Source organism: Protobothrops mucrosquamatus, unplaced genomic scaffold, assembly GCF_001527695.2.
Source record: "Protobothrops mucrosquamatus isolate PMUCROS unplaced genomic scaffold, P.Mucros_1.0 scaffold1260, whole genome shotgun sequence".
Lineage (NCBI taxonomy): Eukaryota > Metazoa > Chordata > Lepidosauria > Squamata > Viperidae > Protobothrops > Protobothrops mucrosquamatus.
In genome coordinates this window covers 86,063-103,513 of record NW_015387466.1, presented here as the reverse complement: position 1 = coordinate 103,513, position 17,451 = coordinate 86,063, and the positions used below count along the sequence as shown (strand labels likewise).

General features: G+C 41.6%; 1 protein-coding gene across 1 annotated transcript in view; it reads left to right on the top strand.

Annotated features, from left to right (window-relative positions):
* COBL (cordon-bleu WH2 repeat protein) overlaps positions 1–17,451 on the top strand; it is a 195,936-nt gene that overhangs the window by 109,194 nt on the left and 69,291 nt on the right. The window contains 1 exon segment of the mRNA XM_029285077.1: positions 1,555–1,675. Coding sequence (XP_029140910.1) covers positions 1,555–1,675 — 121 coding nt within the window.

The following is a 17,451-nucleotide window of genomic DNA, read 5'->3' as shown; positions in this document are numbered from 1 at the left end:
ATACCCTTGATAGAAAAATAAAATAAGCTTCCAGACCTTCTCTTCTCAACTCCAACCACCCCGGCCTTCTCCTTTTCTTCCCTTTTCTATCCTTCCTCCTTCCACTCACGCCAGCCACACCCAAGCCAACTGCAGCTGTCCCAATCTTCCCCTTCCCAGTCAAGCTCCTGCAAGCACTCTCAGGCAGTCCCCGCTACATCATCAACATACCTTGCCCAAATTCTCTAGATTAATTTTCCTCTATGACATCACAAAGTCATTGGAAGGCAGAAAACTGGTCAGGGAAGCAATTGGGCCATGAGATAACAAAGGAATGAAAGTATTGTTTAAGGATGATACAGAGATTGCAGAAAAAATGAAAAAAATCCATATGTCTTTATTAAAAGATAACTGTGTCTGTATTGACTTTTCCAGGGAACATATTGGAGCAACTAAAACTAATAGTGGTAACAAGAAAACTCAGTGTGAGTTAGTGAAATAGATGTTAAACTAGGATCAGGAACACTGTTTAATTGTAGCCTTAACCATGGAAGCTCACCGGGTCTCTCAGCACACTGTATCTCAATGGATCTCTCAGCGCACTGTATCTCAAAGAACAGTTGGGAAGCTCCTGAAGGGAAAGTGGGATAAGATATAATCTTATCAATATTTTTTGCTTTTTAGGAAATAATCTGAGCTTAGATAATAAATTGAGTGAATTTGCAGGTAATATGAAATGAGATTGTAAAACTTCAGAAGGATATTTATAAACTGAATGAATGCTTATCCATATGGCAAATGTGATTCAGTTTAAACAAGTGTAAAACTCATGCACATCAGGACAACCCCCCTTCCAATTTTACATATACTCTGATGAGATTTAACATGTTTGTAACTGATTGGGAGAGAAAATCTTGGTGTTATAATTGATGATTTATTGATGATTTGATCAGATGTCATAAAAAGACAATTCCATACTAGGAAGAAAAAGGACTGAAAATAAATTGATCAACATGGCAAATCCCGTATATACATATGTCTATGGGTACATTTGCCCATGAAATACTGGATACACGTCTGATGACCACAATAGAAAAAAGCAAAAAAGTGCAAGAAGGCAAATAAAATAATAATTATTATTCCTTCTAAGTGAGAAAAAGCTGATATGGAATTTTTAACTATGATCAACTATGGTATATGATCAAGGTTTATAAAACATGTATACATGGAAAATATGGATGGTTAATCCAGGGGAGATTATTAAAGTTTAGAATATACAAAACATACAAAATAAATTTCTTTTTATATATTGTATAATAAATGAGGTTAATAGCTTTAGATGGGGAGCGACAGCAAACAGTTCTACTGAGGGCATTTCATCTTGAAATGTAATGTTATTGCCAGTTTAGAGAAGGATGCCTTCAAGTACTAGCTGCAAGTACAGGTTATTTAATACCTTTGTCTCTAGTGGCACATGGCACTGAAAACAAGGGCCTCAAATATTGGTCTATTAATATCTCTTCAAATATACAAAATATGTAACATATATCTACATAGTTTTTTCTGTCTTTATAGATGTCTCAAAGTTCATTGCAACATGAAGTAAAAAAGAAAAAGAGACGTGCTCCTCTTCCACCAGCTTCTATAATGCCAAACAGATTTGAAGAAATGGAAAATAAAAGACAAAGTACAATTGGTAAGGGTGGATTAGTTTTGACACGAGTGCATGCAATCTTTTCTGCTTTGCAGGTTGTTTGATGCATCAAACAAATATATCCCAGTTTACAAAATATTACTATTAACATAACAAAATGAAAGTCTGGAAACAATGAAGTATTTGATCTTTTTTTAAATTATTTTTTTAGTAGTAATGTTATTAAAATTACAATTAATAAGATAAAAATTAATACAAAAAAGAAAAACAAGAATATATAAGAATATATAGTAAAAATAACAAATGTAAAAATAACAAATGAATTCAAACACCAAAATAAGGTTATAAATAAAACTGTTTAATATAAAAGAGTACTTAGCTTTCGTCGGCCAAACTGCCGACATCATTAGAGTATAAAAACAAGGATTTGGGAGTTCACTTATATCACTAGCTGCCTCTGCGCCCTGCTCCTTGATCGTGTCATTGGTCCACTCATTATCACTGATCGTGTTGTCAATGTGTTGGCAGCTTTCGAGGCTGCTCTCCCACCCCCAGTCGTTGTTATTCCCCTGGTGCACATACAAGAGTCCAGGGTTGGCTGTCAGGTCGCTCTCGCCCATCCTTCCCCCCCACATTTGTCATCGGGCACGCCTGTGCCCCCGTCATGGAATTGTTGACGGTACGCGTCTCCAGCGCCATTCTCCCGCTCGCCAGTCCTATTGCTGCCCTCGCGCATGTGTGGACACCCGGGGATTGATTGTACAGCTGTTCTCACCTGTCACTCCCCTCCCTTCTTGTTATCAATCGAGCCTGAGCATCCGCCAAGGAGTTGCCTATCGAACGCACTCCCGAAGCTTCCCCCCAACTCCTTGGCGGACGCTCAGGCTTGATCAATAACAAGAAGGGAGGGGAGCGACAGGCGAGAACAGCTGGACAATCAATCCCCGGGCATCCGCACATGTGCGAGGGCAGCAATAGAACTGGCGAGCAGGAGAACGGCGCCGGAGACGCGCACCGTCAACAATTCCATGACGGGGGCACAGGCGTGCCCGGTGACAAATGGGGGGGGGAAGGATGGGCGAGAGTGACCTGACAGCCAACCCCTGGACTCTTGTATGTGCACCAGGGGAATAACAACAACTGGGGGTAGGAGAGCAGCCTCAGAAGCTGCCAACACATTGACAAGTGCGGGCCCTTTAAGAACAACACAATCGGTGATAATGAGTGGACCAATGACACAATCAAGGAGAAGGGCGCAGAGGCAGCCAGTGATATAAGTGAACTCCCAAATCCTTGTTTTTATACTCTGACAATGTCGGCAGTTTGGCCGACAAAAGCTAAGTACTCTTGTATATTAAACAGTTTTGTTTATAACCTTATCCTGGTGTTTGAATTCATTTGTTTTTTTTACATTTGTTATTTTTACTGTATGGCTATACCCAGGATTCGCATTTTTAATATATAATATATATATCATCACAAGTATAAACAATTTTAGTAATTTACCACCTTCCCTTAAAATATAACCAGTGATCACTTTTCATAACCCATTTCTTACATATAAAAAAAATCTTTCAAGCATTCACTCCTGATCAGCAAAAGTCCACCAAGGGTTACCAGAGATAACAATATATCTATTTGAATAGATACTGATCAGATGGACCAGCTTTTACTTTTAACAATCTTGATCTTTAGTGCATTCAAATAATGTCCTAGAACTTGATTTTTAATTTTTTTCCTCTGTCCCTCCTCACAAAATTCTTCTTTTTTTGCAAATCCATAATGCATAAACCCTTAATATGTGCAAATTTTTATGATGTATGTTAATATTTAAGTTGCCTTAAGTTGCCTGATTTTAACATTTTGTGTTTTTTTCTCATGCACCAAAACATGAGAGACAAACAAACAAAATTCTATACATCTGTGCAGCTACCTGAACTCTCATTATTAGGCAGTTTGTACAACTGGTAGAAAAAAATAACATATAAATAATTCTGGCACAAATGTTGCATTTTGCTAAAAATTTAACAAGCTTAATGAAGCTGAAATCTTTCTTATGATTATTTAGATTTATGTTTGATAAACCTGCAATCTTTTTCATGGGTTTTTAAATCTGAGATATGATTTAATATGTGCTATCCATTTTATGTAAATTTCCATATAAATTTTTGTCCATGATGTTCATGATGTCCTCAACCTGGTCCAGTCCAGTAGCATACCTGTTGCTACTGTAATTGCTGCAGGTTATCCTCTTCTGTCTTCTTCCACCTTTCCCAGCATTACAGATTTATCAAAGATCTTTACCTAATGTATGTGAAGTAGGATAATTTGAGCTTGCACATTAATCTGTATCTTGAATGATTGATTTGTGGATTTTATTGATTACCCATGGTGTTTTTATGAGTCTTCCCCAGGACTAGAGTTCAAAAGCATCAATGTTATATCTAATTTGCTTCCTCAGAATCCCATCTTTTGCTTCCATAGAATGTCACAGGGAAAACTATTGCATGCAAAATTCTGATCTTTGTAGATATTGTATAGACACACTGCGTATCTTAATATTATTATATTTATTATTATAAATCCTTACACATTGTTTTTTGATAAAGATTTTAAGGATCAGTCATGAATTTAAGGCCTTTTGTGATACCTTCAATGTTATATTAGGATCCTATAAGTTGGAATTCAAGCCCAGATATGGGACAGAGACAACTTTAGTTCTTTTGCTTGATGACCTGCCCTGGTTTTCAGTCTTTCAGCAGTTTTCATTATCATCAATCATGGTATCTTTTTGTACCGGTTGCAGGAATTGAAGGCCCTGTTCAGCAGTGGTTCCACTCTTTCCTCAGTGGTCAGTTCAGTAGGTATTAGTCAAAGGATAGATTCCCACCTGGGGTATCCCAGGAATCAGCGCTTCCCTCACACTTCATGTACATGAAGCCATTGGGGGAGGTAATTCAGCACTTTGGAGTCTGATATAAATATGCTGATGATACACCCAATCATATTTTGCAACTCCAAACTGGGCCAGAGGTACCAACAAAGTCTTGTCTCTATGTTTGGAGGCTATGTGAGCCTGGATGGGAGAGAATAGGTTTAAACCAAACCTAGTAAGCTGATGCTATTGTTTGTAAAATAGCAGTACCCTAAGCCAACTGCTTGTATAAGAATGTAGAGCCTGTAGAGCCCACCCCACTTTACATCTTAAGAAGACAGAACTCTTAGAATATTTCTTCCAACAGGCATCTTTATTAAGAGAAGATGGTTGCAGGCGTTCTAGACAGGATCTGAGGGGCCAATCCCTACCATTCAAGGTTTTAAGTCTTCCCAAGCAGCCCCCACCCCACTGTCTTTCCAGTGACAATCCCAGGCGTTACATTTCCACCCCCTTTTCCTCACGGCTGGCAGAAGGGAGACTTCAGAGAGTAATAGATGAAAGCTGATGGCCATATTGTTATGGTCAGTCCTCTTGGTGAGATCCACATTCAGTCCCTTTGAAATTTTAATAAAGGAAGTAAGAGCCGTAAAACCCCTTTGCTCATCCCCCTTCCCCTTCATAGTATGACAGAATCCAGAGAGGGCAGAAATGGGGTTTTCCATAGTCGATAACTAGAAATGAAATATAATTGGATTCTGACAGAGCCCTTGGAAGAGCAGGACTGCTTCAGATCCTCCTGGACTTGTGCCTCTTGCTAGATTAGCATATAAAGCCATGGCTGGAAGGTGGTGAGAAGACCTCACTGCAGTGGTTCACCCCTTCATCATCACTCATTTAAACTACTGCAGTATGACTTCTGGTGGTGACATCAGGGCGGTGTGGAGACAAGAGGACAGTCTCTGTCCCTTAACTCCAATCTTTCTACGATTGGACACCCTTCGGGGATGCAGAAAAGTCTGGAGGACTACGTGTGAGAAAGGGTGAAGCCTGAAGAGTAACGAGGTGAGAGGCGATTGCCCGTCACAATGAAGGAAACCCCCTAAATCCAGCGTGGAAAATTCTGCCATCAACAGATGGCGAATCTGAGGCCCTGACAAAATCACAGAGGATGCGGAAGCAAAGAGGAGCTTAACAGACTGTGTTAATGAGTGAGTTAAAATAGTCTAAAATATCTCTATGAAATAAATAGGAAAGTCAAAAAAAGGATTTATGTGTCTAAGAGGGTGGGTGTTGAAAGAAAGCTCAACTGGTGAGGGAATCCTCAATGCAAGCGGCGACCCGGCGGGAAGAGCTGTGAGTTGACAGATTTAACAACCAAGAGGATTAACAGGAGGGGGACATAAAAGAAAGAAAGACCTTGTGGTAAAAGTTTGAGTGCAAATACAAGGAAGACAGTGGAGGATTAAAGAAGGAAAAGCTGAGAGGCCGAGGCGAAGGTGGTGTTGGTGGAGCCCGTGAGACGAGAGAAGTGAAGGGAGAATACTTGGGAAGGAAAATGGCGATTTAGGAGGAACGGAGGAGTGAATACGTTCTGGAACATTAGAGATCCCTGGAGAAAGTGGTTGGAGAAGAAAGTTGGAGGCAGACCTGATTGTGGTGAGGTCTTGGAAAGCCAAGGAGACGAAGAGAAAGTGCGAAGGCAGTAAAATTCCGGAAGGTGAAAGAGACAGCGAGAGGACACAACAGGAGACGAAGGCGAAAAGAACAGATTGACAAGGAGAGAGACGAGGTTGGAAGGAAAACCAGGAGCCTAATAGGGATGGTGTTTCTAGTTGGGAGAGGCGAGAGAGGAGACGAAAGTGAAAGGAACGGATTGACGGCTGGAGAGACGAAAATCTGGAGCTTGACAAGGACAGCGTCTTCAGCTAAGAGAGGAGAGAGAAAGTGAATTGGATTGAAAGGGGGAGCGTGGGAGTGAGTGGAAGGGGAGGAGACAACAAGAGAACGATGTTGGAAGTGACAGGAAAGTGGACGAGGCTTGGAAGGCAAAGGAAGAGATAAGAATGGACTAATGATTGATAATATATGATTGGAGAAGTAATTTGAATTGTTAGAAAACTGTGTGATAAGTAAGAAAGAGGAAAGAAAGTGAAGAGGGTTAGAGAAGGTAGAGAGAGTTTGGGAACTGTGGTAATGGTAGTAGTCTCTGAGGAGTTGAAAGTAAGGGATAACTATGGCAACACTGAGGACAGGGAAAAAAACGGTGTCAAGTTTAACACTGACATCCTCATCTCCACCTGGTCAAAGAACACTAGAAGGAATGTTTGGTACAGTTTTTGTCTCACATTACCGATCATACGTTTGGTACGTCTGTAGTGAAGAACGATATGTTCTTTGTTACGATTTTTACGTCCTCTGTTATAGGTTCTTAGTACATCTTTACTCTCCCCTATACTTATTTAACCTATTATCTTAACTCTACTACCAACAAACAATGGAGAAAAATGAAGTAAGAATCCAGACAGTAGAAGTCGGGTTGGACAAAGTAGGGAAAAAAGTTGATACATTAGATACAGAAATGATGGCAACTAATACAAAATTGGAGGAATCGATAATCCATCTAGAAATAGACAGGGCGGCATTCTACCTAAGATTTCAAAATGTGGTAGAGGAGAAGGAAGAGGATTTGGGTGCTATTATGGTGGATTTGATTGCCGAGGCCCTACAAAGGGAAAAACAAGAAATTTTGATAGAAATTGATGAGGCGTATAGAATTCATACAAATTATGCCAGATGCAACAAACTCCCACGAGAAGTGCATATTAGATTTGCTAGGAAAAAGGTGAGAGACATACTGTAATTTATAAAATTACTAGAGAAGATCCAATGATCTACAAAGGAGTGGAAATACAAATGCTAAAACAGGTACCAAAGAAGATAAGAGAACAGAGAAGGGAATATAGATTCCTTAGTGCTTATTTAATTAAAAGAAGTATACCGTTCAGATGGTTTATTCCGGAAGGAATGTTAATATCATGGAGGGAGAGGAGGATTAAGATAGATAACCTAGAGAACGCACAGGAAATCTATAAACAACTGGAAGGAGTGGAGGAAGAGAGTAACAACAAGGAAGAATTGGAATCTAAAAGCCAGGAAGACCAACAACAGGAAGTAAGGGAAAGAGAACGAGGGACAGAAAGCAAGGAAGAAAAAGGACAGAGGAAAGAAAAAGGAGTAGGTTCAAGAACAAGACAAACACATAAATAGACACACAGGTAGAAAATGGAAAAAGAGATCAGACTATTATCTATTAATATAAATGGATTAAATTCACCCGCAAAAAGAAAACAAATACTAACAAAATTAGCCAAACAAGATATAGATATAGTTTGTTTATAGGAAGTACATATTAAAGAACAACATAGGAAATATTTAGAGTTCCTCAGATTAGGAGTATTATACACAGCATTAGCTGAACAAAAACAGAGAGGAGTAGCAGTTTATATTAGAAAAGAAATCAATGCCAAATTGAAATATCAAGATACACTACCTTCTTATAATCGTTATCTTCATGTTTGGCTTGTATTTAGTACCAACGATCACCATTATATACGTGGTTTACTCTTGGTTTTTCTTAAAATGATGTTTAATGTGCTCTTTGAATATCTTAAACCTGTCCCTTTATAAACGTATCATCGAGATTACAATGCGATAGTAGATGTAAAAAAAGACTATATTAGTGATATGAAAAAGAAAAAGAAAACACTACCAGAGACATTTTTTGATTTGGCCCATGAATTCAATTTATCAGATCAGTGGAGGAAGCGGAATCCAACAAAAAAAGAATACACATTCTTTTCAAACCCACATAAATCTTGGTCTCGTATAGACATGGCATGGACCAATGAAGAAGTAGGTCAAGACATTGAGACAATAGAAATAATGCCAAACATATGGGCTGATCATAATCCTTTGCAAATAATTTGGAAGGGGCAGAAAAAAGTAAGATGGATAATGAACTCTCACATTTTGAAAGAAAAAGAATTTATAGCAAGGAGTAGAAGGGAAATGGAATTTTTTTAAAGGAGAATATAAGCCAACAATCATCAGTACGAATTATTTGGGACACTGCGAAAGCATATTTAAGAGGATTAGTAATAGCTTACACAACAAGAAAAAACAAGGTGAAAAGGCAAACCCAAAACATATTTCAGGAAGAGATTAAAAAATTGGAATCTAAATTACAAAAAGAGCCCCAAGATGAATTGATTAAAACGGAAATGGTTTTGGCTAAACATAAATTAAATATGATAGATCAAGAGGAAAGAACAAAAGAATTGAAAATAGCAAAACAAAATTTCTTTGAATACGCAAATAAACCCGGGAGATGGCTCTCTTATAAACTAAAAAAAGAGAAAGAGAAAAGAATTATTCAGGAATTACATGACAAGAATGGAGAGTCACAATACAAAATGGACAAAAAGGAAGAAATAATCCAGCACTATTTTGAATCATTATATAAAAAAGAGGAGATAGATGTGGAGAACATTAAACAATATTTAAAGGCAAAGGGTCTGCCAGAATTAAAAGAAGGGCAGAGAGAAATTTCGAATGGGAAAATAACAGCCTTGGAATTAAAAACTGCTGTGCAAAAACAAAAAAACAATAAAACCCCGGGGCCAGATGGCCTCCCAGGGGAAGTATACAAGACTTTTTACGAGGACTTTGAAAAGATACTGTCGGACGTGTATAATGATGTGTTGGAGAAAGCTAAAATACCAGACTCCTGGATAGAAGCTACCATATCCCTGATCCCAAAAGAAGGCACAGACCCCAAACAGATCAAAAATTATAGGCCAATCTCGTTGCTAAATTCTGATTATAAAATTTTCACCACTATAATGGCAGAAAGATTGAAACTAATATTACAGGAGATAATACACCCAGATCAGAACGGGTTCTTACCTACAAGACAAATTAGAAATAATACAAGAACGGTGTTAAATGTCTTAGAGTATTACGAAGCACATCCGGGAAAACATTGACAGTCTCAGTTGGCAATTTATGTTCCAACAGATTGAGCACATGAAATTTGGAGGGAAATTTGAGAATATGATTAGGGCGATATATAAAACATAAAAGGCCAGCGTGATAATTAATGGAGATAATACCAAAAGCTTCGACATAAATAAAGGGGTAAGACAGGGATGCCCAATGTCACCTCTACTTTTTATTCTGACCTTAGAAGTGCTGCTAACGCAAATCAGAGCCAATAAGGAGATAAAAAGGGTACTGGTTAAGACAGAAGAGTATAAGACACAAGCATTTGCGGATGACTTGGTCTTTTTTATTGAGGAACCAATAGAGGGAGGAAAGATTTTGATGAAAGAAATAGAAAAATATGGAATAGTGGCAGGATTAAAAACTAATAGAGAAAAGACCAAAATGTTAGTCAAAAACCTAAACGAAAAACAGAAAAGGAAATTAGAAGAGAATTTGGAATTGCAAATTGTAAAAAAGATCAAATATTTAGGAATCTGGCTTACCACAAGGTACTCCTCAATAAAAGAAGATAACTATAAAAAATTGATATTACAAATGAAGAAAGATTTGGAGACCTGGGGGAAATTACAATTATCGTTATTAGGTAGGATTGCGTTGATCAAAATGAATACATTACCAAGATTATTATATTTGTTCCAAACAGTCCCGATAAAATTAGAGAAATTTTTTTTGAAGAATTAGATAAAATAATAAATAAATTTATCTGGTCGGGCAAAAAAGCACAGATAAACACGAAAATATTACAAGATAGTAGAAGCAGAGGTGGACTTGGGCTCCCGAAATGGGAAATTTATTATCAAGCAGCTGGGCTACTCTGGATCAAAGATTGGATAACCCTAGACAATAAAAGAGTTTTAACGATCGAAGGGCATGATTTACAGGCTGGCTGGCATGCCTTTCTATGGGGGAAACATAGGAAAACACACACATACTTTTATCAACATCAGATAAGAGACGCACTGATTCGGACGTGGGGAAAAGTCAAAAAAAGACATTATAGGAAAATTCCAAATTGGATTTCACCGATGGAGGCGATGATCCACCCTAATACCTTGGATAAGAAAAAGATGATTAGATACAAAGAACTATTAGACAGCCAAGGAAACCTTAAATCAAGAGAAAAAAGAACAAGGAATAATCATAGATTGGTATTTACATATTTACAGATATATTTACAGATCCAATCTAAATATAGTAAGGATATGGAAGAGCACGGAATAACCCAGACCCCACATCAATTGGATAAAATTTTAACAGTTAAGGAAGAAAAATTTATAACAAAAACCTACAAATATTTATTAGAGGTAGATCTGGAGGAAGAAATAGTGAAAGGGCCAATGATCACATGGGCGAGAAATGTGGGCCGAAATATAAATCTGGAAGAATGGGAAAAATTATGGAACATAAATTGCAAACTGACACTGTCAACTGCATATAGGGAAAATCAATACAAAATGTTCTATAGATGGCATTTAACACCGGCATTGGCCAAAATGTACAAAAATATGAATCCAGAATGCTGGAAATATAAAAATAAGGAAGGAACATTCTATCACATGTGGTGGCTGTGCCCCAGAGCAAAGAGCTATTGGGAACGGATAGGGCACTGGATACAGGAGATAACCATGGTGCAAATTGAATTCAAACCTGAACTATTTCTTCTGGGTATAATAAATTTAAAGATCAAAAAGCAACTCCAACACATCATTATACATATATTGACAGCAGCCCGTATAGTATATGCTCAGTGTTGGAAGGGTGAAAACATACCTACAAACGATATGATTATATACAAAATTCTTGAATGTGCGGAAATGAATAAACTTACCCTAGAATTAAAACACAAGGAGGCAACAGAATTTTATGAAATATGGAACAAATGTTATGATTGGCTAGAACAAAGAAAGAAAAAGACATGATTACTGATGTAAATAAATTGTAAATAATATATAGGAGATGTATAACACAATTTTGTTAAGGGAAAAATGTATTTTTTCAGTTTTATGTTTGTTGTACAATGGAAAAAAGGAAAAATTAAAATTAAAAAAAAATAAACTACTGCAGTATACTCTACATTTAAAGATCATCTAGAAGCTTTACTTTGTGTAAAATGAGGTTGCCCAAGTGCTCATGGCAGTTGACCATTGAGCACCTATTGACTTTGTTTTCAGATGCTGCATTGACTTTCAATTATTTTCCAACTGCAATTAAAAGTGCTGATACTGTCCTATAAAGCATGTTATGGCTTGATGCTTGATTATTTGGTAGATCACATCTCTTCATTAGAGGTGGCCTGTCCGCTCTTGCCTATGCCAGATGAAGGAGCTCGTTGCCTCACATTTTTGGAAAGTTGGGAGGCCAAAGCCCAGAAACATTGTTCATAGTGACAGGGCCAGCTCTTTAGAGGGTTGAAGACAGCTTTTCTAGAGAGCTTTTGTGACCTGATGTCACATATTTTGTTTGGGTTTTATTTGTCTCTTTTTATATAACTTGTTAGCAGCTGAGAGTTTTGTGATCATGGTTGCATGCAATTAAATAAACAAAGGGAGATGCAAGTGTAATTTATTGGTATGTATGCTTTTTGATTATGTTGGCAATAATGTTTTAATGAAATTACATAAGAGCTATACATATGGCTTCCAAATGGTGGTGCTATAATGTCCTGCCTCAACTAGTTCTCCCAAGAAAGCAGAACTCTCGAAACAGGCATTGTTTCAAAAGGAACTTTTATTGAGAACCAGTGATAGCAAGAAAATAAAGCAAGATCTGATGTTTTCCCGCACAAAACATTACATTAAAACATCCCATTCAAACCCCATCCCAACAGCCAAATGTCTGGTTTAATTTCATCCAATCCCCAGGTGCGAAGTTGTTATGGGGACCAAGGTAATAAGCGGAGTTTCCAGATGCAGTCCTCTGGGTTTCATTTCTCGACATCCTCCTCCCATTGGAGCAGAGTGTAGATAAGACAGATGACCCATGGCACATTCCTTCCTCCATCCATACCCCGATGCACCAAAGAGGTAAATAACAAAGCAGAGGAAATACAGAGCCTTTCCCCTCCCATCAGATGAGCAGGACCTCCCCCTCCCAACAGAATAGCATCCCCAAAAAACAAACAACATCCTTGCTCCTCCCGACAGAATAGCAGACCCGAAAGCATCCTAAGCAATATAGAGGTCGAGGGTCTGACAGGCGCCTTGCTTGGTTGCGGCTGCTTCAGCTCTCAAAAGTGTTAGGGTTTTGAAGATGAATGAACCATCCAGATTGAGTGACTTTTTGAGAACTGAGGCAAGAAAGCAGAATTGTGTTGCTAAACTGTTGAATGACTTTCAGTCCATATTGGATATGGAGATATTTAGAGAGAGAGGAACTATTGATGAAGCTGTTCTGGAGAGTCTGCATTACTTCGATGGAAAGAGTCAGCAGCAAAAGTGCCAGCAGTTTGCACAGAGAGTGAGTTGTTGGCTGAAACCTCTGGAGATGCCTGGAGGAAGAGAGGAAACAGCTAGAGGTGGAGTCAGCCTTGTGCTCACCATTTTGGGCGGTGGGGGCAATAGGAGGGTGACAGCCTTTGCAGAAGGTGTTGTGTCCTGGGCCTGATGAGGAAACTCAGCAGGCCCAGAAATATTGCAAATGGTCCCGGGCATTCTAAAAGCTGCCCGGGACCAGACAGAGCAGCGCCTGTCTTGTGCGCATGCGCAAGGCACGAAGAAAGAAGGATTCCTATTGGCTGGACTGCCTGGGGGTTGGAAAACTATAAAAGGCCTGCGTGCCTGTTTGCAGACTGCTTGGATGTTGGAGAAGGAGAATAAAGTGTTTGTTACTTGTCACCATGTATCTTCATCATTCGCACGCAAACGAAGAATTTAACACTGGTGACGAAGGTGGGATCCTCTGCAAGCCTAAGAAAATGATTTAAGGACTCACCCAGGAAGTATTGACGAGGGGAAGACGGCGTCTGCATCAGCGTCTCAGCCTGCCAGTACAGCGTCGCTGGGGGGTGAGCTTGGCTAAAGGACCCTTTCCCAAACATCAGCTTGCAGAGGAGGCAATTGGTGAAGGTCGTAAACTTTACGATATCGAAGATTGGCCGCTTGACTGATTTTGATGTCTCCCACCCAGAGAGATGGAATTCCTACATAGCACGGATGGAGAACTACTTTAGAGTAAATCAGATAAGAGAAGATGGCCTGAAGGCAGCAACTCTTTTGTGTGCCTGTGGACAAGAAGCTTTTGACATCGCAGAAAATCTGGTGGCCCCTGCACCTCTGGAGTCAGTAACATATGCTGACTTGAAAAAGATGTTGAAAGAACACTTCCAGCTGAAGTTATCCGTCATTGCTTGGAGGCACGTGTTCGAGCAGAGAGACCAGAGGCCGAGTCAATCTGCTGCGGACTTTATTGCTGCCTTAAGGCAAGCGACCAGGCCTTGTGAGTTCAAGGATCTGGAAGAGAGGCTGCGAGATCGCTTGATATGTGGCTTAAGAAGCAGAGACTTACAACAGAAGATTTTTGCAAAAGAAGATGTCTCCTTCCAAGACGCGTTACGAGAGGTGGCAGCTGAGGAAGCAGCAGGTGGGGCTGTGAAGGCCTTGCGCTCGCCAGGAACCCTCCAGACACAGCTACCGTCCATCAAGAGGACGCTCGAGAAGAATCAGAAGCGGATTCTGAAGAGGAGGTGGACAGACTTCACCAGCCAGCTGAGAAGAGGCCGAAGAGATGTCCGGACAAGGCCCCAGCATCTCTTCAATGCTTCGGGTGTGGAGGACGCCACAAGTGAGCTGACTGCAGGTTCCACTCCACATCGCCACATCGCCTCCATCTGTTTGGGTCACCAGAAGGTCCAACCTCAGGAAGAATTGCTTCAAAAAGGTACCAGGGTCCCCAGCCAACACAGGGTAGGTTTCTGCACATCGCGCTGGAGTATTCTGACGACAGGGACACACAAGCCCCTTAAGAAGAAACTTTCCATTAATGTGAGGTTGCAAGGGGTTCCCTTATTCATGGAGTTGGACACAGGGTCCGCTCTCTCAATTATTTCAATTAACACCTTCAAAAGGATTTGCAGCAGTAGTGGCCTTCGAGTTAAACTCAGGCCATCGAATCTAATACTCACTGATTTTCAAAATTCTAAGGTCTGTGTAAAGGGGGAGGCAACACTCAAGGTACAGCATAAGGATTTTGAAGGTTTCCTGGATGTGGTGGTAGTTGGGGGTGAATGTACGAGTCTTATTGGACTCGATTGGTTCGAGGCTCTGGGAATCCAGGTAACTGGGCTGCACAACTTGCAAACATTGGGCCTTGCAGAAGTTTGTAAGGAGTTTGCAGATGTGTTTAGTTCAGAGCTAGGATCCTACAAGGGGCCCCCCATTGCGCTACGGTTAGACCCAACTATCACGCCCATCAGGATCAAGCCTAGAAGGGTACCTTTTGCCCTCAAAAGTAAGATAGATGCTGAGCTGGACAAATTGCTCTCGCAGGGCATTTTAGAACCTGTGGATTCTAGTCCATGGGAAACCCCCATAGTAATGCCTCTAAAGGCTAATGGGGAAATACGTATATGTGCAGACTATAAGTGCACACTGAATAAGCTGTTGCAACAGCACACTTATCTAGTGCCTGTTGTAAGCCACATTCTGGCCTCCCTCAAAGGGGGCGCATTTTTGCAAAACTTGACCTGACACAGGCCTATCAACAGCTACCTGCTGATGAGGCAGCTGCAGAGGCCCAGACTATTGTAACTCACAGGGGGGCCTTCAAGATCAAAAGACTGCAATTTGGGGTAAATGTAGCCCCTGGCATATTCCAAAGTGTCATGGAGAGCACACTTCGAGGTATTCCTGGGGTCTGTCCCTACTTCGATGACGTCCTCATTGCTGGGGAGTCATCTCAAAATTTAGCAGAAAGGTTAAGGGCTGTCTTGCCTCGTTTTCGAAAAGCAGGCCTTAAGTTAAAGAAGGATAAATGCAAGATAGGAGTCACTTCCACTGACTTCTTAGGTTTCAGGATTGATGCCCAAGGCATTCACCCTGCTGAAACCAAATTGCAAGCTATTCAGCAGGCCCCAAGCCCTAAGTCCAAAAGTGAGCTGCAAGCCTTCTTGGGGCTCTTAAATTTTTACCATGCATTCCTCTCACATAAGGCTGCAGTGGCAGAGCCATTACACTGGCTCTTAGACAAGCAGGCTCCATGGCAGTGGACTAAAGTCCATGACAGGAGTTTCAATGAGGTTAAGGCCTTGCTCACTTCTAATGCTGTTTTAGCGCATTTCAATGAGCAATTGCCTGTGTGCATCGCATGCGATGCATCTCCTTATGGGGTGGGAGCAGTGCTTAACCATCTGAAGGCTGATGGGACACAAGTCCCTGTGGCCTATTACTCAAGGACCCTGTCATCTGCAGAGCGAAATTACGCTCAGATTGACAGAGAAGCCTTGGCCATAGTGGCTGACATAAAGAAATTCCATGATTTCTTATATGGCCGCCACTTCACGGTCTATACATACCATAACCCTCTGCTGGGTTTGTTTACCACTAACAAACAGACACCACATATCATTTCTCCTCGTATGCTGAGATGGTCCATTTTCCTGTCAGCATATGACTGCTCTTTAATTCACAAACCTGGGAAGGAAATGGGCCATGCGGATGGCCTCAGCAGATTACCTCTAAAACAGATAGAGGCAGATCCTGCTCCGGCTATTAATATTCTTTCCATTCAGGAGTTGCCTGAATCTCCCCTCAATGCTAGGGACATGGCTGCAGAAAGTGCCACTGATCACACGCTTGCACGCGTGCTGACATGGGTGTTGTCAGGATGGCCTGAAACGTGTCCAGATGCGACCTTTCAAAGTTTCTGGCAAAGGAGACACGCACTGTCTACCTTTAATGGGTGCCTTTTATGGGGGAGTAAGTAGTTATCTCAGCCTCACTGAGGTCTAGGGTCTTGTCCTCTCTGCATGAGGGACATCCAGGCATTGTGCGCATGAAAGTGTGTGCGCGCAGCCATCTTTGGTGGCCTGGGCTTGATAAAGCTATCGAGGCTCAGTGCACGGATGCCAAATGTGCCAACAATCACGGCCTGAAATGCCTCAGGCCCCTGTACACAAATGGGAGGAGACACACACCCCTTGGTCAAGGGTACATTTAGATCACGGGTCAGCAACCCGCGGCTCCGGAGCCGCATGCGGCTCTTTCAGCCGTCTCCTGCGGCTCCCTGTCCTCAGCCACCATGTGCAGTCTGGGGGAAAAAAGTAGGACTAAAAAAGTTCAACCAATCAATTCAAACTTCTCACGAAGTTTGAATTGATTGGTTGAACTTCTTTTGTTTGTGGGACTGCCCACAAACCTCTTTCCTTCTTTGGACTGGACGTGGTGGCAGCGGAGGAAGAGCCAGAAGGATTGCTGGAAAGGCGGCAGAACCTGGGTAAGGAGCCAGTCTGGGGATGCCTCTTCCCTGCCTGGTGGGTCTCCCCTTGGCCTGCTCTGCCACCGCCTCTGCCTCTGTTAGTTGGAGGGGGGTCGCCGGGGGTCTCGGTAGCTTCCCCACTCCGCCCGTGCCTTTCGGCCATCTCGCGGGTCGAGAGATTCCCCCGCGGTGCCTGCCCAGCCCTTTCCCCACCTGCTGCATGGCGCCTCTTGGCTGTCCTCCTGCTGCCACCGCTGCCGTGAGACACTCCGCCACCCAGCCCCACCTTGGCCCGGGCGGCCACGCCCCTTCACCGTCCTCCCACTGCCACTTGGCTCTCCGCCGCCGGGCCCCACCTCGGCCCCATCGGTGGCACCTTCCTCGGCCTGGGCAGCCGCAGCCCTTCGCCATCCTCCTGCTGCCGCTGCCGCTGCGGCCCTTCGCCGCCCGGCCCCACCTTGGGCCG